Here is a 26,051-nt window from a genome sequence, read left to right as displayed (position 1 = left end):
GTCCACTTGGCTAAAGGCTGACATCTGGAACTTTGGAGACCTCAGCAGAAAGCCAAGAGGGCCAATCACCCGGCATTTCTGACTGAAGATGGATGCAGATGCATTTGGGGAGGCAATGGCTTAGTGGTATTATTGCTGGACTGTTAATCCAGAGACTCAGATAATGTTCTGGGGACACAGGTTTGAATCCTGATTGAACTAAGAGTCTAATAATGACCATAAAATCTATTGGAAATTGTCATGAAAAACCCATCTGGTTCATTAATGTCCTTACAGCAGAGTGAAAGAGAGTGAACCTTGGAATGAACAGCAGGAGTGGCAGCAGGACAAATACCTGAGGATTAGGGTTAGTCAGAGTGAATGTGGAAATGTATCTAGGGGCAGAGCTTTGAAGGTGACATCACTATTCAAAATGTGACTTGGGCATGGCTGCTCAGGAATCAAGTTTGCAGACTGAGGGAGTAGTGTCTGGAGAGAGATTATATTAGATTACCTACAGTGTGGAAACAGGCCCTTCAGCACAACCAGGACTGTGGGATAAAGTACTAACCTTTTGTAATTGTAGTCTGCTAGGAATAGAGAGCTGAAGTGAGAGACCTGAGTTTGGTGACTAGTGGATTAGGTTGTGCAATCAGTTTCTGGACGACTGTCTGTAGTTGATATGGTTGATTTAGTTGATATGGTTCAGAATGGCAGGAGAACTCAACATACGGAGTACTTGTGTTGTAATATGTGGGAAATCAGGGACACTTCCAGTGTCCATACTGACTACATAAGCAGGAAGTGTGTTGAGTTGCAGCTTCTGATTTGTCAGATGGAGCACCAGCAGATGCAAATGGGCTCACTATGGAGCAGCCATGAGGCTGAGAATGTCTTGGATAGTACATTTAACGAGCTAGTCACTCCATCAGAGAAGAATTGGGTGCCAACAGAAAGGTGAATAAGTGTGAGCAGGCAGAAGTCCCCAGTGGCCATTCTCTTTCAAACAGGTATACTGTTTTGGATACTGTTAGGCAAGATGGCTTCTCAGGGGAAAGCGGCAACTAGATCAGTGGCATCACAGTGATGAGTTTGAAACGTAGGTGAGCAGAGGTGACAGGGGACTCTGTCGTCAGGGGGACAGACAGGCTTTTCTGTGGCTGCAAGTGAGACTCCAGGATGGTGTCTTGTCTCTTTGTTGTCAAAATCAAAGATATTTCTGAGCAGGCATAGGATATTCTGAAGGGTGAAGGTGAGCTGCCAGAGGTTGTGGTCTATATTGGTACTAACAACATTGGCAGAAAGAAAGATAATGTCTTGCAAATAGAGTTCAAGGAGTTATGTAGGAAGTTGATAAGCAGGATTTCTAGGGTTATTATCTCGGGATTATTTCCTGTGTGACATGCCATTACACAAGGTACGTGAAGATAGTACAGTTAAATAAGTGGTGAAAGAGCTGGTATAGAAGGGCATATTTCAATTATTGGGATATTTTCCAGGGCAGGTGGGAACTGTACAAGAAGGACAAATTGCACTTAAAGTGGACAGGCATCAATGTTCTGGCAGAGAGATTTGCTAGGGCCACTCAGGAGGGTTTAAACTAGTGTGACTGAGGGTGGGAACCAAGTGCAGTAGGTCAGCAAGTAAAATGATCAAGGACGGGTCTCAGACTAAGACCAGTAATACCAAGAGGAAGAACAGACAGGGAAAAGTTACTGAACACGGTGAGATTGGGGTCTGAAGTGTATTTGTTTTAATGCAAGGAATATGACAGGTAAGGCAGAAAACTTAAAGCTTGGATTAATACATATAACTATGATGTTGTAGCTGCTACAGAGACTTGGTCGAGAGTGGCAGGTTAACATTCCATGACTTAGATGTTTCAGGCTTGATAGAGAGGGATATAAAAGAGGTAGAGGAGTTGCATTACTGTTTAGGGAGAATATCACAGCTCTACTGAGGGAAGACATCTTGGAGAGCTCATCCAGTGAGGCCATGTGGTTAGAGTTCAGGGCTAGGAAGGGTGCAGTCACTTTGAGATTGTATTAGAGGCCTCCCAACAGCCAGCAAGTGATAGAGGAACGGATATGTGGACAGATTATGGAAAAATGGGCTTGGGTTGGGGAGAGTTTGTTAGGTGTCTCCAGGATGGCTTATTGAAACAATATGTAAATAGTCCAGCTAGGGAAGGAGCCATACTTGAGCTGGTATTGTGGAATGAGCCTCGCCAGGTGATCAATGTTTCAATGGGGGAGCATTTTGGGAACAGTGACCATAATTTTTGAATTTTTAAGTTATTTATGGATAAGAATTAGATTAGTCCTCAGGTGAAAGTATTAAATTGAGGGAAGGCTAGCTACCACAACGTTAGGAATGAGGGAATGCAGACTGGGGGCAGCTGTTTGAAGGTAAATCCACATTGGCACATGGGAATCTTTTAAAGGCCAATTGATTAGAGTTCCTTGGATAAGAAGAAAAATTGAGAGTTTAGTCAAAAAGAAAAAGGAGGCATGCACAAGGTTTAGGAAACTGAAGACAGAGAGAATCCTCAGAGAATGCAATGTAGCAGGAAAGAACTCAGTCAAGGACTTAGGAGTGCTAAAAGGGGCTATGAAATGTCTTTGGCAAACAGGTTATACATTGTTATTAGAGTCATTTGGTTTGTCTCTAGCACCATTTTAGTTTTGATTTTTTAAATTATCTCTCTGCCTCAGTTAATCAGATCATAGTTCATCCCTTCACTTGCTATTCAGCTGTTGACATTTTACTCACCATTTGACACTTTTGATCACCTGCAGAGACTTGTTATTCATTCTGTCAACACTCCACTCACACTATTTGTACTACTTTTGACACTCTTAATTACCTGGAATTAACTTGCAATGATCTCTCTGCCTGTGCGCTTCCCTCTATTTCACTTGACGAAGGAGCAGCGCTCCGAAAGCTTGTGATTTCAGATTGTTGGCATATAGCCTGGTATCATGTGACTTCTGACTTTGGCAAACAGGTTTAAGGAAAATTCCAAATGTTTTATATGTATAAAAGGAGCAAAAGGATAGCTCAGGAAAGATAGGTCAACTCAAGGACTAAGGAGATAATTTATCCGTATAACTGGAGGAAGTAGGTGAGGTTCTTAATGAATACTTTGCATTGGTGTTCACAAAGAATAAGGCCATGATGGATGGTGAGTCTCAGGAGGGATATGTTGATATTCTAGGACATGTCAATGTAAAAAGAAAGGAGGTGTTAATTGTTTTTAAAAGCATTAAACTAGACAAAGCCCCAAGACCTGATGAAATCTATTCTAAAATACTGAGAAGGCCGGGGAAGAAATTGCTGGGGCCTTGTACAAAATCTTTGTATCCTGTTTAGTTACAGGAGAGGTCCCAGAGGATTAGAGAATAGCCAATATTATTCCTTGGTTTAGAAGCACAACAGGGATAACCCTGGATGTTACCACTGGTGAGCCTTATGTCAGTGTTAGGGAAATTATTGGAGAAGATTCTTAAGGATAGGACTTACTGACATTTGGAAAAATATTGATTTATTAGTGATAGGCTGGGTGGTTTGTGTAGAAAAGGTCATGTCTTACAAACTTGATTGAGTTTTTTGAGGAGATAACAAAGATGATTGATTGCTACTTGTTGTATTTGTGCTTCTAACAAAGAATCTCCCATGCTGATACCAGAAAGAACGTTTGTAGGCTTAACAATCACACCTCTCAGGTGTTTCATATCCTCAGTGATTGATGTCAGAATCAGTGTGTCGGGACAAGATTCCTTCTTTTCAATGTGTATCATGACTTCGAATGCAGAAAGGATGCTTCCCGTGACTGGGGTTTAGATAAATTTCTAGATACTACTGACATCAGAATATAGCATAAAGGATGGCGTTGAGCTAGATGAACAGCCCTGATCTAAAATGGTGAAATAGGCTAAAGAAGCTGAATGATCTATGTTTGTTCCTGTATCCCAATCTAATCACCTCTGGAGAAAGCATCTAAGCTGATATCTATGAATGGGGAACAAGTGTCACAGATACTGACTTGCAGAGATTTAGAACAAAGGAGCAAGGGGAAATGTAGTGCAGCTGGATTTCACATGTGACTACCCATTGTCGTCCTCTTTATCATTATCAGAAGTGATGAGAGAAATAACTTCCTTGTTTCTCTTCTTGATTACCAATGTAAGTAGCATTGTCATCTGTCTCCCCATATTTCCTTCCCATTCTTATAGTAGACCTGTTGAAATGGGGTTTGGAGCTAAGAAATAGTGAAAAATACCTCTTTAAAATTAAGGAATCAGCAAAAAGGCTGATGGGTATACCTGTGTAGTGTTTTGGAAAGATGCCAACCTCATAGCATTGAATAGAACATAGTAAAGGATGCCAATTTAGAGCCACCTTGAACCTAAATACAATGTGAATTGTTCATAATGTTTAAGAGGGAGGAAAGTGTACATGAGGAGGGACAGTAACAAGTAGATTGTATTGCCAGCCTTGGAGTAGGAAGATGCCATTGAACTGTTTGAGGCATGTTACTTAATCTTTGGGGTAAGGAACTAATTCTCAGTGCCATTTCTATTCAGGTAGCACATATGATATCTCTGGGCAGCTTACAGATACCCATACTCAGGTATTCCTGCTTCCTCCCAACTTCACATGAAGGGCTTTGAGTTCTACATCAGAACAGTTCTAAATCTCTCAGATTCCTGTGCTGTTTCCTGCCTTTGCTCTCCAGATAGTGCTAATATAGACATGATTCTTGGAAAGTTTGTGAAAATTGATGAGCAGTATAGCAAATTTTCTGAGAGTGAAATATGAGAGCAAAGCATCATTTCTTTCTTACCTAGTGGTTCCCAGATGTTACTGGTGTGCACAACCTGAACTGTGTTTTTAAAGGGCTGAAATGTAATTTCTATCCTCCTAAGTTAGTCATGTAAATTGACGCTTCAGTATTGTAGAAGTAAGCTGGTGCAGGGAATTCACATTGAATCTCCTCTTCAGAAAAAAAAGGCAGACACAAATCATTGTTCAATGCCAAAAGAGTGATGTAACTCACCAGGTGGAAATCCATTCTCAAAGTCTTCCTATCCACATGTCTATTCTTTCATGAAAATATTAAATTGACTTTGCAACACTTATTTAAAACATTTCTCTCTTCCTGCAATTACGACTTCCTCCTCATCTCTTAAAAAGGATTATTTTGTTGTCATTATCATCTTTTGATGCCTTACCTAAGCAAGTATGTGATTTTGATCTACAAGGCTTTGACATAGCCAGATATCTTAATAGAATGGATGGAGTGGCAAGATGAGAAATGATATTTTAGTTGAATCTGATTCGAACTCCAGATACAAAGATTTCCAACAGGGGATATTGATGAAAATGAAGAATAAGCCCCTTCTGATTTTCCACCACAATTGTAGAATTAGTGAAATTGAATTGTAGCGTCACCCAGTTATTATATATAGTTAATACATTTGTATCACTTGTTAAGCACTAATAACAAAATTGAGGAAGTTGGCATATGAAAATATGAATTACTTAATTAAAAATATGCAAGAATGGAATACAATATCTTGGGTGGAATCCTGTCGCAGTTGGCAGGTCCACTGCATTGAAGGTTAATCAGCCATTGGCAAGACAGCATTGGACCTTCCTCCCATGAATGAAGACCCCAGGAGTAGAAGATCCATAGGGGTTGGTATTTCTATTGTACATCAACCTTATCAAGAAGGCAGTGGCTGCTGGTGGAACAACACCAACCTAAGGCCTAGAATCCATGCCAGAGGTCATGGGGGAGTTATAGGGATTTGCAGGGTGGTGCTGTTTGGAAAGGAGCTGTCAGTAAGACAGGCAATTGGCCCTCAGTAGCAATACCCTCACAAATACCAAGTTCCTCCATCAGGTGCTAAGTGCCTTTGCTGATAAAGTATAGTTTTGAACAGCATACAATATTGGTAATGCAAATTGGAGGAAAAGGTACCCTATGAGTTGTAATTTGCTGGCCAATTTTCTCAACCAGTCACCCAGCAAAAATTACATCTGGACCTGAGAGGTTCATAACATTCCTGTATTTGCAGATTTATTGCCCATTAATTCATCATAGAAAGGTAAGTCTGGTATTAACAATATCAGTAGCTTTTTAACAACACATTAGTTGTTAATGACTGCTCATGAACCTCGCTTGCACAGAAAATGTGGGATCCCATTTTTTTCAGGTTCTGAATTATTGCAAAATGTATTTATTTTGCTTTCTTCTCCTTTTGTCATTGTCTCTTGAATCTAATTTTCCTTTGTCTTTCTATTTTACTTTCTATATCAATTGATGTTCTGTTTATTTACAATTCTTTAATTGGGCAAGGAATACACTTACAGCAACTACAGCAAAAATGTTTCAAAAACTAAACATACATGAATATGTCTACTGGGCCATTCTGCAAGGTGCCCCACTCCAACAATATCTTGGTCATTGTATTTTTCTAAGCAATGCTTTGGGATAAGATCAATGTTGTACTTACTCTGAGAGATTACCTTAATTGATACTTAGTCCATTATTTGTCTTTATTAGTGATTTTTTCTTAGAATTACATTTGAAAATAATTGAAAATCAAATTGCTTTGTTATTGGTATTTTTTTAGATGTTCTGTTCTTTTCTCCATGAATCAGATTTAAGGACTTCAGTGATATCGAGCCAGCAAAATTTCAGAATAAAACGAATGGAATCACACCAAGACGTTGGCTTTTGCTTTGCAATCCAGGACTGGCTGCTCTTATAGCTGAGGTATGCAGTGTATCATCCAACTACAATAGAAGCTTAACTTATTTTTAACTTCAGTTTCAATCTCAAGAAATGCCAGTGAATTAGCCACTCATTATGCACTCTGTCCAATTTTCTGTTTCACTGAACTTAATTGAAAATAAGATGGTGAATATAATTGCCAGGTGATTGGCACTTAGTTTTTTTTACTTCTTACATGTTCGATGTTGCTACTCTTTTTGACTAGATGCTGAACGTTTCTCTACTTGGTAATTACTCATTAACTGCAAAACCATTAACTATATCTGTCACTTTGGTAAAGCAGTTAACTCAGGGTCAGATAATCTTGAGAATATTTGTTGTGAAGAAGATGTGCTATATCAAATATTAAATTGAAGTTTCATATGGTGGATTTTTAGGAGACAAAAGGCTGAATCTTAACATTTGGGTGGCTAAGTGACAGTTGCTTCAAGCTTTTTGGACCATTTTTTGCTGTGACATTTGCAACATTTCTCACTGTACCCTACCAAATTTGCCTCATTAACTGCCCACCCCCATGGTTCTCCTATTGTCCCACTGTAGCACCCAATGCACTCATTTGGGTGTGCACTGTTCCTGCAACTGCATCTCTCAGTGGATATTTTCCGTGAAGCTAGTGGTGCCAGTTCCATCTTTAAAACACGACTGTGCAGCTGGACAAGCATTGGCAGTCCAGCTTTGCCTTCACTACTAATGTAATGGCACAGCGGCCACAAAGCAACATTGCTCATGGCATATAACTCACAGTCTCTGAACCCCAATTAAAATAAAATATGCTGGCTTTCAGGATGATGAGAATGAAACAATGTGTCATTTCAGTTTTACTGCTTCTACTTCATAGTCTTTATCCATCTGCTGCTCTTCCAAGTGCTACTAAAATGATTCATTTGTGTACTCTCAAGTTTGGTTCTGTTATCTTGCCAAACAAGATATTGCTTAGATATTTCCATGTTTAGCTCAGAAGAATACAATGGTCTCAACTCTGCACGGACTCAACACGGACATCTATTTTAAACCCACCAAATCCCACAGCTACCTGGACTACACCTCCTTCCAACCCTCCTCCTGCAAAAAAGCAATCCCTTACTCCCAATTCCTCCGCCTCCACCATATCTGCTCCCAGGACATCTCAGAGGGTCTCCTATTTCAAGGGCTGCATTTTGCCCTCCCATGTGATTAACGATGTCCTCCCGCACCTCCACCCTTGAACCCCAACCCTCCATATGCGACAAGTATAGAACCTCCTGGTTCTTATCTTCCATCCCACTAATCTCTGGATACAGTGAATTATCTGGATGTAGGTTTGCTTGCTAAGCTGAAAGGTTTATTTTCAGATGTTTTGTCACCATACTAGGTAACATCTTCAGTGAACCTCCAGATGTAGCCTGCTTTCTATTGATATGTTTGGGTTTCCTTGGGTTGGTGATGTCATTCTCTGTGGCGATGTCATTTCCTGTTCTTTTCTTCAGGAGGTGGTAAATGCGATCCAAGTCAATGTGTTTGCATTGCATTATCCTCTGCCATTTCCATCACCTACAATCAGACCCCACCACTAGAGATATATTTCCCTCCTCACCCTATCTGCGTTTCACAGAGACCATTCCCTCCGTGATTCCCTCATTAGGTCCACATCCCCCACCAACCCATCCTCCACACCCAGCACCTTCTCTTGCTGCTGCAAAAGGTATAAACCCTGCACCCACACCTATCACCTCCGTCCAAGGCCCCAAAGGATCTTTTCACATCCAGCAGAGATTTTCTTGCACATCCTAACACCTCATCCACTGTATCTGTTGCTCTCGATGTGATCTTCTCTACATCAGCGAAGTAGGATGTCAACTTGCAGAACATTTCAGGGAACATCTCTGTGACACATAAACCAAAGAACCCCACCAACCTATGGCTGACCACTTCAACTTTCCCTCCCACTCCATCAAGGACATGCAAATGCTGGGCTGCCACCTCTGCCAAATGCAAGCCACCCAATGACTGAAGGAAGAACGTCTCATCTTCCCCTTCGGACCCTTCAACCACACTGCATCAACATCGACATCACTAGTTTCCAAATCTCCCCTCCTCCCACTTCATCCCAGATCCAACCCTTCAACTCAGCACCGTCCTCTTGACCTTTCCTACCTGTCTGCCTTCCTTCGCCCATTACCCATCCCAATGACCTATCACAATCGCCTCCTCGCCTAAATCCACCTATCACCTTCCGAGCTACCTTACCCCACCCCCACCCTCCTTTTTATTTTTTAGCTCCCCTTCCACACCCCACACCCCCCCACGTTCCTGATGAAGGGCTTATGCCCAAAACATCAACTCTCCTGCTCCTCAGATGCTGCCTGAACTGCTATGCTTTTCCAGCAGCACACGTTTTGACTCTCAACTCTGCATCTAGTCATTAAACTTGTTTGAATTATTTTGGGTGTGGTAACTCCATTGGAGAATTCAAATATTTAATTTGACTCTGTTCCAGAGTGAAGTCCATAAAGCTAGGGAAGGGTTTACCTATGCTAAGTCAACTTTTATCTAGAGTTTACTTTCTTGTAATCTTGAAGCATGAAATTGCGTAAAATGGTTCTATGTGGGACGTGCACTCACAGCCTTTCTATTATTGAATTAAATTGCTGGTGGGTACCCTGAGTTTACATGATGATGCCGAAAGAATGCTATCATTGACATATTGGCTAATGGGCTGATGCAACACCAGGATACTAAATCAGATCAATACATGTGCAGACCAATATTTTCATTAGTTGTAAAACAAGATGAGCTCTGTTTTGGGCTTTTCAAAGATCCTCTGAACAAAATGTCAACCTCAAAGCACTGTTTTGAGTTATTGAAGCAATTTGGATGTATTTGCTGTATTTATAAAGGAAATAGGGACAGTGAACTATAATTATTGAACTGCCAATTGGTCTGCAATGTGGCAAGGAGGCAGCAGAGGGAAGAACTTTCTGTGAAGGGAAGAGAAGATGACTTTCTATTTAAGGCCTTGAACACAAACAGCCTTCCAGAATGCCATCCCTAATTAGCTATGAGCCACGAAGGAGGAGGAAACCAAACCTCATCAAAGAGTCGTTACTGCATTGTATCATCTCCTGTACACTGATCTTAAGTCTCAAAGTAGTGTGAGGTTAGCCCTCTCAGTGGCTATGACAGTCAACATCTCCCTATATGTACATCACAGTAGATTCTCAGCAGTGGCAGTTGACAATAGTTATCTCTCATTGTTCTTCACTCATACATGCATCAGAAAGGTCACAAAGATGCTGTACACAAATGGATGGAACTTTATTATCCTGAGGGGGGAGCAGCAGGATCAATAATAACATTGATTCTTCAACATAGCAGGCATTCTAATGGTGCAGGGCACCACTCAATGCAAGTGGCTCTACAACCATCCCTCCCCGACCTCCCACCATGTCAATTAGGAGTGATACATAAACCACAAGGAGTATTTCCCATTGAACATACAGTTGACCATAATAACTTAGATGCAAGGTATTTATTCAATTCCTCAACCATTTCCTGGTTCCCATATAATTTCCCCAGCCTCAGGCCCTTTAAAATATATGTTCACTTTGGCTTCTCTCCTTTATATATATTTAAAGGAGCTCTTGCAATTCATCCTGACATTCCTTGTAACTTTACCCTCAAAATTTAATTTCTCCCTTTTTTTGATTGTCTTTAGTTGGTTTTTAAATGTTTCCAATTCTCTACCTATCTACGCTGCATTTAATGTTTTTTCTCTCAATCTGATGCTATCGTTTACTTCCCTGGTTAACCATAGTTGGCTTACCTGTTGCCTAGAATCTTTCTTTCATATTAGAATATGTCTTTGCTGTGAGTCATGTTATCTTCTTAAATTTCTGCTATTGTTCCTCAACCAATTTTATTATTAAATTCCTTTGCCAGTCCATTCTAACCAGCTCTGCTATCATTGCTTTGTAATTATCTTTATTTAAACTCAGCACAGTTTTTTCTGACTCAAGTTCCTCCTCCTCAAACTGAATGCTAAGTTCTACCATGTTATGGTCACTATTTATGAGGGAATCTTTCCTTCTGACCATTTATTAAGGCTGTTTTATTATACATTAACATATAAAGACAGTATGGATCCATAACACATTGTTTTGGAAAGTCTCCCTATATATAAATAACTACCCTCTAATGCTGCCATATCCTCTTGCTTTGCATGCTGGCATTTCTTCTCTCCCAAATCCTTTCACCCACTAATTAGTTTAAAGCTCTGTATCCAGCCTTAGTTATTGAATTCACCAGGACACTGGTCCTGGCACAGTTCAAATCAAGACCTTTCCAATCTTTCAGCTATGTATTTAACTCCTTCACTTGACTTACCTTACATCAGTTTGCCTTTGGCTCATATATTCATGCAGAGATTATTACCATGGAGATTCTGTTTTGTAATTTATCTCCTAACTGTTCAAAGTCTTTCAGCAGAATTTCCTTTCCAGTACTACAAACATCATTGGTACCAACATGGATGATAACTATTGGATCGTCCCCACCTTTTCAAGTTCTTCTCCAGCCCTGAGGAAATGTCCTTAATTCTGGGCAGGCAACATAGTCTTGGCACTTTGTTCATAGTTGTAGAGAATAGTATCTACCCCCTAATTATACTGTCCTGTATATTCCTCTTGGTATGTAACTATACCAAGACAGTAATCTTGATGAATGCCTGCTAGCTTGACAGTATCGGGGATGCATTTATCTGAAGCCATTCTCCAATACCTAATGTCTGGCATACCACGATGCATTTGGGGATTGCTGGTCAGCGACAAGGCTGCCACACTAGCTGATGAGCTGAAAAATGTGTTGCTGGAAAAGCGCAGCAGGTTAGGCAGCATCCAAGGAGCAGGAGAATCGATGTTTCGGGCATAAGCTCTTCTTCAGGAATGAGGAGGGTGTGCCAAGCAGGCTAAGATAAAAGGTAGGGAGGAGGGACTTGGGGGAGGGGTGTTGGGAATGCGATAGGGGGAAGGAGGTTAAGGTGAGGGTGATAGGATGGAGATGGGGTGGGGGCGGAGAGGTCGGGAAGAAGATTGCAGGTCAAGAAGGCGGTGCTGAGTCCGAACGTTGGGACTGAGATAAGGTGAGTCGGTCGCCCGAGATAGAAATGGAGAGGTCTAGGAAGGGGTGGGAGGAGTCTGAGATGGTCCAGGTAAATTTGAGGTCGGGGTGGAAGGTGTTAGTACAGTGAATGAACTGTTCAACCTCCTCATGGTAGCGCTACCTCGGGCGACCGACTCAACACGGACATTTACTATAAACCGACCGACTCCCACAGCTACCCAGATTACACCTCCTCCCGCCCTTCCCCCCTGTAAAAACTCCATCCCATATTCCCAATTCCTTCGCACTGCCGCATCTGCTCCCAGGAGGACCAATTCCAATACCGAACAACCCAGGTGGCCTCCTTCTTCAAAGACCGCAATTTCCCCTCAAATGTGGTTGACGATGCTGTCCACCGCATCTCCTCCACTTCCCGCTCCTCCGCCCTTGAACCCCGCCCCTCCAATCGCCACCAGGACAAAACCCCACTGGTCCTCACCTACCACCCCACCAACCTCCAGATACATCGTATCATCCTTCGTCATTTCCGCCACCTCCAAACACATCCCACCACCAAGGATATATTTCCCTCCCCTCCCCTATCAGCGTTCCGGAAAGACCACTCCCTCCGCAACTCCCTCGTCAGGTCCACATACCCCACCAACCCAACCTCCACTCCCGGCACCTTCCCCTGCAACCGCAAGAAATGCAAAACTTGTGCTCACACCTCCCCCCTCACTTCCCTCCAAGGTCCCAAGGGATCCTTCCATATCCGTCACAAATTCACCTGCACCTCCACACACATCATTTACTGCATCCGCTGCACCCAATGTGACCTCCTCTACATTGGGGAGACAGGCCGCCCACTTGCGGAACATTTCAGAGAACACCTCTGGGACACCCGCACCAACCAACCCAACCGGCCTGTGACTGAACACTTTAACTCCCCCTCCCACTCCACCAAGGACATGCAGGTCCTTGGCCTCCTCCATCACCAGACCATGGCAACACGACGCCTGGAGGAAGAGCACCTCATCTTCCGCCTAGGAACCCTCCAACCACAAGGGATGAATGCAGATTTCTCCAGCTTCCTCATTTCCCCTCCCCCCACCTTATCTCAGTCCCAACGCTCGGACTCAGCACCGCCTTCTTGACCTGCAATCTTCTTCCCGACCTCTCCGCCCCCAGCCCCTCTCCGGCCTATCACCCTCACCTTAACCTCCTTCCACCTATCGCATTCCCAACGCCCCTCCCCCAAGTCCCTCCTCCCTACCTTTTATCTCAGCCTGCTTAGCACACCCTCCTCATTCCTGAAGAAGGGCTTATGCCCGAAACGTCGATTCTCTTACTCCTTGGATGCTGCCTGACCTGCTGCGCTTTTCCAGCAACACATTTTTCAGCTCTGATCTCCAGCATCTGCAGTCCTCACTTTCTCCTAGTTGATTTTTACACTAGCTGATGACCCCTTCCCCTGTTATAAAGGTTAATAGAAAAAGCCTTCACTCAAAAACTTTATTCAGGTGTCACATCAGCAATAAAGTAAAAATTAATCACCCATGTCCATCTTCTTAATGCATGACTTGAGGGCATGGTCTAATGCATAATCCACTGCTCTGATGCAGTGCTACAGCAGTGACTACAGCATAGCTGGTGTAATGCTGCTTCATGGTGGGGGGAAGACTGCCTTGGAATGTTCAGTAGCATCCAACAATGCTACAGGGAGGAATGCAGCTTGGCAACGATTCATGAAATTGAAGTGGCTGCATTGGTTTTATCTGCTACCCTTTTAATTTAAAATCAATGTGGATAGGTTGCAAATCATAAATTCTACACCCAAAAACCAGAGCTCAATAGTTTCTAACCCTCTATACTTTGCAATTTAACTTTTCAATTGTCAGTGAATCTTTTTTAATTTCATAAACATGTTTCAAATTGATTCTAGTTAAGCAGCTGGTGGCACTTAGCAATCTTTTAGATTGAACTTGGCAGTAGAAACCTAAGGACTGAGTGAGAACAAGATTTTTTTTTCACCATTCATGGGATGTAGGTTGCTGGCAGTTGCCATCTTGAGTGGCTTGCAAGGCATTTTCAGAGCTTAGTTAAGAGTCAATCACATTACTGGAGTCACATTTACATGCAGGCTGACAAGGGATGTGAGATTTCCTTCCAAATTGAATGTCTGTGAACTAGTAGTGTTAATACAACATCATGATAGGTATGTAGTCATTATTACTGGATCTAGTTTTTTTTATTCAAGATTAATTCCGTTAACTGAATTTTAATTCTCCAGGTTCTGTGGTAGGACTTGAGCTTACATCTTCACATCGTTATTACCTTCACATCATTAGTCAAGACCTCTGAACTACCTGTCCATTAACAAAGTACTCCTTGTATAAAAATACTTGGTGGCCATCTTTATAGCAAACACAGTTGAAACATACAAAACACCACTTCTTACAGCATTGCACATACCCTCAAAGAAGATTATTCCTTGAACTAATTTTGAAAGGTCAGTGGCAGTAGGTTAGTCTCTTCCCTCCCCACAGCCAACTTCTTTTCCTTCCACCCAACTCAATTTTTGTACAGTCATATGCAAAAGGTAGAGCATGACAAGAATCAATAGGAAGTCTTCAAATGAAAGGTTATGCAATCTTAGAAATTTATGGCACAGAAGATGGCAATTCAGCTTGTCATGTCTATGCAGTTTAAAAAAAAGAGCTGTCCATATTAAGATCACTTTCCAGCCTAATTAATTAAATTCATAAACTTAAACTTTTGTTTATAACACTACCTCATAATAGCATATTTTAAAGCAAAGGAACTGCTTGAATGAATTGTATTGTGTCTTTTTAGGAATGTATAGAATATATGAATGTATTATAAACTTAGAAGCAACTTAGTAACCAGCTTTAATATCATACAGAAAATAGGAGGGGACTATATTAAGGATCTGAGCCAGTTGCAGAAGTTACATGCCTATGTGAATAATGATCAGTTCATTCGTGACCTTGCTTCAGTAAAACAGGTATAGTATTTTTAATGTTATAAATTCTGTGTTTTGCACAATTTTTAAAAAACTGCATAAACAGAAATAATTTTACTTTCCATACTGTGTCAACAGGGGAATAAAGTCAAGCTTGCTTCTCTACTAGAAAAGGACTATGGAATCCAGATCAATGTATCTTCCATGTTTGATGTGCATGTGAAGCGAATCCATGAATATAAAAGGCAGTTGATGAACTGCCTTTATGTTATTGTTATGTACAACCGTAAGTCCTAATTTATTAGCCAAATTTATGTCTTTATTGTTGAAACGTTAGTTGTGGTTTCGGCTCTTAATAGCTCTTAGAGGGTTGTTCATGCTTGGAAGTACCCTTGTTCCATGTAATTGTGAAGTCAATATCTTCCTGAATTTATGTACCTTCCACACACTATAGGAAAGTCAAATTTGAATGGTTCTCTTAATCCTGTAGTAGTGAAATGTAATCCAATTTCCCCATAATATTCAGACATGAAAAAGGTGCAGAACATTTCAACCTCTGACCTAAATCACACAATTGAAATGCAACCGAAGTGGATTGTTTACCATATTGATGTGTTGCCCAGTTACCGCCCTCGGCAACAATTATTGACTTGGCATAAGGAAGACAAGAGTCGAGTCTGTATCACATTTATTAGTTTCGTTAAAACAGACGTGCAATTCACACTATTTGGTTAGGAGAAAGTTAACAGCAGGCATGCAATTCAAACAAGGCTAAAATTCAAAAGCACAACCCACAAAGTTTGATATTCCTGGAACAGTCAACAAAAATAAAAGCTAATACCCAAGAATAGCAGATTATGCTGGCCAGATGTTTTTCTCCTAGGTCTGGGTGTCCTCTCCACACTTTGCGAACGTTGCTTTCCAGAGTTTTTGCTGATGGCATGCCAAAATTCTTCATTTTTATCCTTTTTCCTTATCTTCCTGAACTGTGGCATCTTATTCCTGATGGTTCTCAGCTCATCTGAGACTGGTATCTTTCCTCTATAGGCTCACTGCAAGGACACCTTTTGGATTACCCTCATTAGTCTTCCACCAAATGAGCTGAGTCATCCCTCAGAGCTGAACCAGCTCAAAATATCTCAAGCCAGTAGCTAGGGCTCAAGTAACCCCAGTTCACAGCTATTGTCTTTATGTGTGAGCAGCCTCTAACCAACATGTGTATGTAATGGTTTTAAAATATGAATAATGTTATTTTCCAAGACTTGTAAAACCTGGTATGGTAACTATGACTATATAACTAATACAATCATGTACAAGTTCTTAAATGTAACAGTGACGTTTTTCTCTATTTACATTGTTAACATTGATTTACATTTTATGTAAGGAATTAAAAAAGAACCGAACAAGAATTTTGTTCAAAGAACTGTTATGATAGGTGGCAAGGTAAGATTTATTTCCTTTCCTTATTTCTGCAGCTTCTTCCCAATCTCCAAATGAAGCAGTGTATTAAGTTATGCATTGTACATTGTTCAAACTTTAATTCTTTACGAGCAAGCTCAGACAATGAGTTTTGGAATCTGCATCAGATGATTGAGTGCACCTTGAATCACAGTTCTGTGCTGAATTGAGGAAGAGCTGTAGGAACAGTGATACCTTATTTCAGGTTCCTGCAACCCACTGAAGTGATGTTGACTCTCACTTTTGGCTCCAGTGGTGAAACTTCACTATCAATGTAGAAGTTGACCCAACATCACTAAAACAAATAATCAGACCAATTATCTTAATACAGTTGAGAGGTCATACTGTGCACAAATTGCCTATTTTATTTCATAACAAAACAGCATGGATCACGCTTCAAAGATATTTCATTGATTATGGGTGCAGTTACCCTGTGGACATGAAATGCACAGTATAAATGCAAGTTGTCTTTTGTTTCATTTGTTTGATGGACAGCTGTTCAGGTCCATATTTACTCAAGATCTAGAAAAGTACTCTTCCTGATAAAAGGAACCCTACTCCTTTTCCACCTTTTTCCCCTCCCATCAGGGAATAACAGATGTGTTGTGACTCCAGCCACCTAGCTGACAAAGTATGGATCAGTCCAAATATGAGGCTCAGTCATGCAGTGGAATTTATAATTCATCAAGGTTAAAATTAAATGGAAATTTGCAGATTGTTGGAGAAACATAATTTGGGACATGCATATTCTTCTTTAAGTACCCTCCACAACTTGTACGCTTGTAGTTTAATTTCAAAAACTGGTTGTTTACTGTATCTGATGAAAAATATTGTTATAATGTTAGAGGTACTGATAGTTGTTTTGGAATTTGCACTCATTTTGAGAATCAAAAAGATAAAATGTATTATTTAGGGTGCCATCACAAATCTATGGCATAAAATAAAATTCACCTCTCAAAACCTCCCACCCCAAACATGTCAATTTTTAATTAAACCTTGCCAGAATCCCACTTCATCCCATTTAAGCTCTTCATTCCAGTCCCAAACCTACCTTGATTAATTATTTGCTTTAAGGTATCCCTAATGCAGTTATGACATGGATGAGTTTCTTTTGCGTGCTACCTCTGAAAGTTTGTGTTATTTTGCCAGTATATCTGGTGTAATTCTACCCATGGAATTGTTTAACATTTTTACTCAGTTCTGGTCAAAGTATTCCAGATAACAGGAAGAAGACACTGAACGGATAAATTGGCATCTCTTAGAATCAGACATCACTTTTCCTTCCTTTGTACTAGGAAAGGACCTGGCAACCTTATCTAACTTAGGAAGCACGTTGTAGGAATACTAACTTAAAGATAGAGTAATTAAGTTAGCTGGCACAAAATGATATAATAAGGGGGCATTTGATTTTATTGGCACTCCCTGGAAAATGTTATGCTTTGAAATTAAGATTTGATAGCAAAGCTGTAAATTCAATTTTTTGTAGGCTTTAACTTTTGAAAATTTGATTATGTATTACTGTAGAATCACAATAGTCACAGCATAGAAGGAGGCCATTTAACCCATTATGTCAGTGTTGGCTCTTTGAAGGAACAATTCACTCAGTGCCTTTCTCTCTCCTCCCAAAGTATTGAACTTTCTTTTCAGCTATAAATCAACTCCTTATTAAATTTCCTTTGATCACCCTTTTCCATGATTGCCATCTTGCTGGGATGGAGAAGTTTAAGTGTTCCGTCGATCCTGAGAACGATGCTGTCAGGAGTTTTCAACTTCTGGTAAGGTGATCATAATTGTAAAGTCAAAGTGGAGGAACCAAACAATGCCAAAACAAGTCCTCAACGGACCTGACGGAGGATTAAAATTGCAGTAGTAGGGAGATCCCCTATCGTTGAGGTTTCCTTGCCCTCTTGCTATTCATTCCTACTCCGCATTCAACAGCTTTTTACTATTGATGTACCTATAGCATACTTTGAGCTGAATCTTATGGTTATTAGTATGAGTTGCAGAGAGTTTTGGAGGGGAAGGCCTAACATGTTCTCTTCCCAGATCTTAGCAAACTAACCTCATTAATTCCTGATGAAGGGCTTTTGCCTGAAATATCGATTCTCCTGCTCGTTGGATGCTGCCTCAACTGCTGTGCTTTTCCAGCACCACACTCTCAACTCTAACCTCATTAATTACCTACCATGCTCCTGTAGTTTCTCTCACCTTTGGTTTTTGCCCCACCTTACCACGTGCCTTTTCAAAACACTTCAGTATTAAGTGGATATCACAGAATTCAGCAGTATACTTTGTGCCCCCACCAATTTTGCACCTCCTGTTGTTTCCCTTTGCCATGCCGCTGCCGCTGGAATGAAAATTGCCACTCTTTGGCACCATCTTGCCTCCTTTACACCCTCACTACTATAAGTCCTTATGGGATTTCAGCAATACACTGGCCCAAACTCACCACTGCTATGAGTCTGCTTCGGGCCCATCCAGCTACTGCCGATACCACCAGGTCTTGCACTCCTCTTGTACTCCAAACTCACCTCCACCTCCATGAATCTGCACTGGACACAGACACTGCCAGGAACCCAAACTTGCCTCCGCCACAGCAGCCATGAGTTGAGGCTAGGATTGCCTCGTCAATGAAGAAGCTGCCAGGAACACAAATTTGCCTCCAAAGCTGCTGGCATGAGTCCGCGCTGGGCCCATTTGCCGCTGCCAATGCAGTCACTGCATCCAAGCTCTGAGATCATTCTTTAACTCCACAGTCGGCATGTATATTGTCATTATTAGAGACTAGGTTCATGGACAGGAAACAGTGTCTGGAGATAAGGGTTCTTTCTCATGATGGTGACCCATAACAGTGAGCTTCTATAAGAGTCAGTGCTGCGATCGCAACTGTTTGCAATATATATTAATGACTTGGAAGGAAGTGAATGTACTGTAGCCAGAATTGCAGATGACAAAAATAGGTGGAGAGGCAGTTGTGAAGGATACAAACATTTTACAGAGAGATATTGATAGATTAAGTAAGTGGAAAAATTATTTGTCAAATGGAGAGTTTTTGGAAAGGAAAACAAAAGAACAGGATATTATTTAAAGGACAAAAGTGCACAAAGCTGCAACAAAAAGAGGCTTGGGGATACTTGTACATGAAACATAGAAAACTAGCTCACAGATGCAGCAGGTAATCAGAAAAGCTATTGGGATGTTGGCCCTTATTTCAAGGGGGTTGGAGTATAAGAGTAGGGAAATCTTAATGCAGCAGTACAAGATGCTGGTGAAACCTAATCTGTGTGCAGTTTTGGTCCCCTTAATTAAGGAAAGATTTTATTCCATTGGAGGGAGTTCAGAGAAGATCATAAGGATGATCTCTCCTATGGAGGGATGACTTATGAGCAAAGAATAAACAGGTTGGAACTTAACTCACTGGAGCTTAGAAGAATGAGAGATGATCTAATTGAAGCATATAGAATTCTTAGGGGGCTTAGCAAGGTAAATGCTGATAGGATGTTTCCCCTCTTCAGAGAGCCTAGGACTAGGGGGCATAGTTTCAGAATAGAGGCTCACCAATTTAAGGAATTTCTTCTCTGGGAGGGTTGTGCATAGAAAATAGATGCAGGAGTAGGCCATTCGGCCCTTCAAACCTGCACCACCATTCAATGCGATCATGGCTGATCATGCAATCTCAGTATCCCATTCCCGCCTTGGTCCCACACCCCTTGATGGATTTAGCCACAAAGGCCACATCCAGCTCCCTTGTGAATGTATCTAATGAACTGGTTCCAACAGCTTCCTGTGGGAGAGAATTCCACAGGTTCACAACTTTGAGTAAAAAAATTCTTCTTTATCTCAGTCCTGAATGGCTTACCCCTTATTCTTAGATGGTGACTCCCTAGTTCTGGACTTCCCCAACATTGGGAACTTCCTTCCAATCCCATCAGGATTTTATGTTTCTATGAGATCCCCCCCTTATTTTTATGAATTCCAGTGAATACAAGCCCAGTTGATCCGGTCTTTCCTTTTATGTCAATCCTGCCATCCCAGGAATCAGTCTGGTAAACCTTCACTGGACTCTCTCAATAACAAAAATGTCCTTCCTCAGACTAGAAGACCAATACTGAAGGTGTGGCCTCACCAAATCCCTGTATAACTGCAGCAAGATATCCTTACTCTGATATTCAAATCCCCTCACAATGAAGGAGAAAGCTCACATTGAGCTTTCCTTAATGTCTGCTGCACCTGCAAGCCAACCTTCAGCGACTGTTCCACCATGACACTCAGGTCTCATTGCACCCCACCTTTTCCTAAACTGCCATCATTCAGATAATAATCTGCCTTCCTGTGTTTGTGACCAAAGTGGATAACCTCACATTTATTCACATTATATTGCATTTGCCAAGTATTTGCCCACTCAGCCAGTCTGTTCAAGTCACCCTGCAACCTCTTAGCGTCCTCCTCGCAGCACATACTGCCATACAGCTTAGTGTAATTTCAAATTTGGAGATATGGCAATCAACTCCTTTATCCAAATTGTTAATGTATAATGTGAACAGCTGAGGTCCCAGCACTGAACCCTATGGCGCTCCGCTCGTCACTGCCCGCCACTCTAAAAAGGACCCCTTTATTCCAATACTCTGCTTCCTGCCTACCAACTCAGTTCTCTATTAAAAATCACACAACACCAGGTTATAGTCCAACAGGTTTATTTGAAAGTACAAGCTTTCAGAGTGCTGTTCCTTCATCATTGGATCATGCTGCACTAGCTACCTGACAAAGGAGCAGCACTCTGGAAGATTGTACTTCCAAATAAACCTGTTGGACTATAACCTGGTCTTGTGTGATTTTTAACTTTATCTACCCCAGTCCAACATCGGCACCTCAACATCATGGCAATCAGTGCTCTATTCATGTCAATACATTATATCCAATACTATAAGCTTAAATTTTCCTTATAAATCTCTTGTGTGGAACCTGGTCAAAAGTCTTTTGAAAATCCAAGTTAAAAATCACACAACACCAGGTTATAGTCCAACAGGTTTAATTGGAAGCACACTAGCTTTCAGAGCGCCGCTCCTTCATCAGGTGGTTGTGATAAAGGAGCGGCGCTCCGAAAGCTAGTGTGCTTCCAATTAAACCTGTTGGACTATAACCTGGTGTTGTGTGATTTTTAACTTTGTACACCCCAGTCCAACACCTGCATCTCCAAATTTTGAAAATCCAGATACACAACATCTACTGATTTACCATTATCAATCGACTGGTCCCATCCCCAAAAAGGTCCAGAAGATTTTTCAAGCATAATTTCCCTTTCGTGAGTCCATGCTGACAAGTAACAATTTTGTCACCACTTTCCAAATGCTCAGTTATGACATCCTTAATGACTGACTCCAGCATTTTTCTCACTACTAATATCAGCTAACCAGCCTACATTTCCCCATTTTCTCTCTCCGTGTTTTACAGAGGGGAGTTATATTAGCTACCATCCAATCCATTGGAGCTCTTCCAGAATCTACAGAATGCTGGAAAGTGATTACTAATGCATCCACTGTTCCTAAGACCACTTCCTTAAGTACTCTGGGATGCAGAGCATTAGGCACTGAGGACTTATTAGGTTTTAATCCCATCAATTTGCCCAATATCATTTTCTGACTAATAAGGATTTCCTTCAGTTCCTCCTTCATGCTTGATCCTCCATCACTTGGCATTGCCTGAAGATTATTTGTGTCTCCTTAGTGAAGACACATCCAAAGTATTTGTTCAACTGGTCTGCCATCTTTTTGTTGTCCTTTATAAATTCACCTGATTCTAACAGCAAGGGACCTATATTTGTCTTTACCAGTCTTTCTCTTTTCACATACGTGTGGAAGCTTCTGCAGTCAGTTTTTAAATTTTCCACAAGCTTACTTTCATATTCTATTTTTCCTTTCCAAATTAAACCCTTTGTCCTCCTCTGCTGAATTTTAAATTTCTTCTAGTCCTTGCATTTGCTGCTTTTTCTGGCCAATTTCTATGCCTCCTCTTTGGCTTAACCCTGTTGGCTTAAACCTTTGCTTAACCTATTCTTGATTTCCCTTGTGAGCCATGGTTGAGCCACTTTCCTTATTTCAATCTTACGCCAGAGAAGGAGGTACAATTACTGAAATTCATCCATGTGTTCTTTAAATGTCTGCCATTGCCTATCCACCATCAACCCCTTAAGTATCCTTGACAAGTTTATCCTAGCTTAAAAATGTGTCGCTGGAAAAGTGCAGCAGGTCAGGCAGCATCAAAGGAGAAGGAGAATCGACGTTTCGGGCATAAGCCCTTCTTCAGGAATGAGGAGGGTGTGCCAAGCAGGCTAAGATAAAAGGTAGGGAGGAGGGACTTGGAGGAGGGGCGTTGGGAATGCGATAGGTGGAAGGAGGTTAAGGTGAGGATGATAGGCTGGAGAGGGCATGGGGGCGGAGAGAAGATTGCAGGTCAAGAAGGCGGTGCTGAGTCTGAGGGTTGGGACTGAGAAACGTTGGGGGGGTGGGAAATGAGGAAGCTGGTGGAGAAATCTGCATTCATCCCTTGTGGTTGGAGGGTTCCTAGGCGGAAGATGAGGCACTCTTCCTCCAGGCATCGTGTTGCCATGGTCTGGCGATGGAGGAGGCCAAGAACCTGGCGGAGTGGGAGGGGGAGTTAAAGTGTTCAGACACGGGGCAGTTGGGTTGGTTGGTGCGGGTGTCCCAGATGTGTTCTCTGAAACGTTCCACAAGTGGGCGGCCTGTCTCCCCAATGTATAGGAGGCCACATCGAGTGCAGCGGATGCAGTAAATGATGTGTGTGGATGTGCAGGTGAATTTCTGATGGATATTGAAGGATCCCTTGTGGCCTTGGAGGGAAGTGAGGGGGGAGGTGTGGGCGCAAGTTTTACATTTTTTGCGGTTGCAGGGGAAAGTGCCGGGAATGGAAGTTGGGTTGGTGGGGGGGGGGGGGGTGTGGATCTGACAAGGGAGTCGCGGAGGGAGTGGTCTTTCCGGAACGCTGATAGAGGTGGGGAGGGAAATATATCCTTGGTGGTGAGGTCCGTTTGGAGGTGGCGGAAATGATGAAGGATGATCCGATGTATCTGGAGGTTGGTGGGGTGGTAGGTGAGGACTAGTGGGGTTCTGTCCTGGAGGCGATTGGAGGGGCGGGGTTCAAGGGCGGAGGAGCGGGAAGTGGAGGAGATGCGGTGGAGAGCATCGTCAACCACGTCTGAGGGGAAATTGTGGTCTTTGAAGAAGGAGGCCACCTGGGTTGTTCAGTATTGGAATTGGTCCTCCTGGGAGCAGATGCAGCGAAGGCGAAGGAATTGGGAATATGGGATGGCGTTTTTACAGGGAGCAGGGTGGGAAGAGGTGTAATCTCGGTAGCTGTGGGAGTCAGTCGGTTTATAGTATACGTCCGTGTTGAGTCGGTGGGACACCCGCACCAACCAACCCAACCGCCCCGTGGCTGAACACTTTAACTCCCCCTCCCACTCCGCCAAAGACATGCAGGTCCTTGGCCTCCTCCATCGCCAGACCATGGCAACATGACGCCTGGAGGAAGAGCGACTCATCTTCCGCTTAGGAACCCTCCAACCACAAGGGATGAATGCAGATTTCTCCAGCTTCCTCATTTCCCCTCCCCCCACTTTATCTCAGTTCCAACCCTCAGACTCAGCATCACCTTCTTGACCTGCAATCTTCTTCCTGACCTCTCCGCCCCCACCCTCTCTCCAGCCTATCACCCTCACCTTAACCTCCTTCCACCTATTGCATTCCCAACGCCCCTCCCCCAAGTCCCTCCTCCCTACCATTTATCTTAGCCTGCTTGGCACACCCTCCTCATTCTTGAAGAAGGGCTTATGCCCAATTCGTCGATTTTCCTTCTCCTTTGATGCTGCCTGACATGCTGCGCTTTTCCAGCAACACATTTTTAAGCTCTGATCTCCAGCATCTGCAGTCCTCACTTTCTCCAAGTTTATCCTAGCCAATGCATGCATCTTTGGAACCCTTGTAGCAGAGAGTAATGGGAGCAGTGTCCTTGTGTATATTTAAGGCTGAAATAGGTAGATTCTGGTTCAGTAGAGGGATCAAAGGTTACGGAGAAAGTGCGAGAAAGTTGATGTCAGGAATGTCGGATCTGTCAAGATCCAATTTGAGGGGCCAAACAGCCTACTCCCATTCCTATTCCTAATGGTCTTATGAAAACCCGGAGCTCAGGTTTTAGCAGCTGAAAACACTTACTTCAGGTGTGGTTATCTAGGAGACCAGTAGGGTGTATGACTTCTCACATATGAGAGGTGACATCTTTCATTCAACCAAGTTGCACTGCCATATATTAAAATTATCGAGGAGAAAGTGAGGACTGCAGATGCTGTAGATCAGAGCTGAAAATGTGTTGCTGGAAAAGCGCAGCAGGTCAGGCAGCATCCAAGGAGCAGGAGAATCGACGTTTCGGGCATGAACCCTTCTTCAGGAATTCCTGATTCCTGAAGGGCTCATGCCCGAAACATCGATTCTCCTGCTCCTTGGATGCTGCCTGACCTGCTGCGCTTTTCCAGCAACACATTTTCAGCATATATTAAAATTACCCTTCTATTAACACTACTTTGAATTACTTTATTATGTGGCCCTGATTTCCCTTATTCCTAGTATTTCAGAGTTAAATCCAATTATAATTATTTAGATCCAGAGGATTGGGTTGTTTTTGGAACCAACAGCATATGACTAAAAAGCTGATAAGGGAGACAATTGATTATGAAAGTAAATTGTCAAGCCATATAAAAACAAACAAAAAGCACTTATATGGCAATATAAAAATAACAAGTAGCTAAATTAAATATGGCACCCTTGGATGAAAACTGGGGTATTAATAATGGAAAACTGGGAAATGACAGATGATTTAAACTAATCTTCACAGTGGAAGACACAATAAACACCTCAAGATAACAGGTAAGCAAGGTGCAAATTGGAGGAAAGATCTTGTAACAGTTTGTATAACAAGGGACAAAGTACTTGACAACCTATTGGGACTAAATACAAACAAGTGACCTATTAAGAGTTTCAAAGGATATGGGCTCAGAGATAGTGCAGTCACTGAGTGAAATATTCTAGTACTGACAAACTTCTGGGAGGGTTTAGTGGGGAAAAAGCAGGAGTTTGATTCTAGGTAATGATGCTCATTTAATGAGCTGGTGCAGACACAATGGAGTGAATAGCCTCCTTCTACAATTCTGTGTATCTGCAAGTTTCTGCTTAGGATACAAGACATAAATTAAATAACTGTTGTCTCATGTTAAGACTTAACACCTTAAAGACACTCATAAGGACTTCGAAAATACCTCTTATTATTGTTCACTAATACCAGTTTGGACTCTGCCAGGGTCACTCAAATTCTGATCTCAAGATAGCTTCTTTCAAACATGAAAAAATACCTGAATTCCAGAAATGAGATGAGAGTGACTGCCCTTAACATCAGGGAAACCCTAGCAAAACTGGAATCGGGGCAAATCTCTCCACTGGTTAGAGTCATACCTGGCACATAGGAGGATGGGTGTGGTTTTCGGAGGTCATTCATCTCGGCACCAGGACATCTCTGAAGAAGTTCCTCATGATAGGTCCTAGGCCAAACCATCTCTAGCTGTTTCAATGACCTTTCTTCCATCATCAGGTCAGAGGTAGGGATGTTCACTAATGATTGCATAATGTCCAGCACCATTTGTGACTCCTCAGTTACTGAAGCAATCCAGATCCAAATGTAGTGAGACCT

General features: G+C 42.0%; 1 protein-coding gene across 1 annotated transcript in view; it reads left to right on the top strand.

The window, feature by feature from the left end:
- pygl (phosphorylase, glycogen, liver) overlaps nucleotides 1-26,051 on the top strand; it is a 125,812-nt gene that overhangs the window by 79,797 nt on the left and 19,964 nt on the right. Inside the window, exons 12-15 of the mRNA XM_087990212.1 lie at nucleotides 6,649-6,763; nucleotides 14,781-14,882; nucleotides 14,979-15,126; nucleotides 16,225-16,283. Of these exons, the coding sequence (XP_087846338.1) occupies nucleotides 6,649-6,763; nucleotides 14,781-14,882; nucleotides 14,979-15,126; nucleotides 16,225-16,283 (424 nt within the window). The remainder of the gene's footprint in view (nucleotides 1-6,648; nucleotides 6,764-14,780; nucleotides 14,883-14,978; nucleotides 15,127-16,224; nucleotides 16,284-26,051) is intronic.

This window comes from Chiloscyllium plagiosum, unplaced genomic scaffold, assembly GCF_037043375.1.
Source record: "Chiloscyllium plagiosum isolate Xiang-an unplaced genomic scaffold, Cpla_swu_hap1 HiC_scaffold_8, whole genome shotgun sequence".
In the NCBI taxonomy this organism is placed as follows: domain Eukaryota; kingdom Metazoa; phylum Chordata; class Chondrichthyes; order Orectolobiformes; family Hemiscylliidae; genus Chiloscyllium; species Chiloscyllium plagiosum.
Note: the sequence above shows the minus strand (reverse complement) of the source record. Positions and strands in the feature narration are given on the sequence as shown.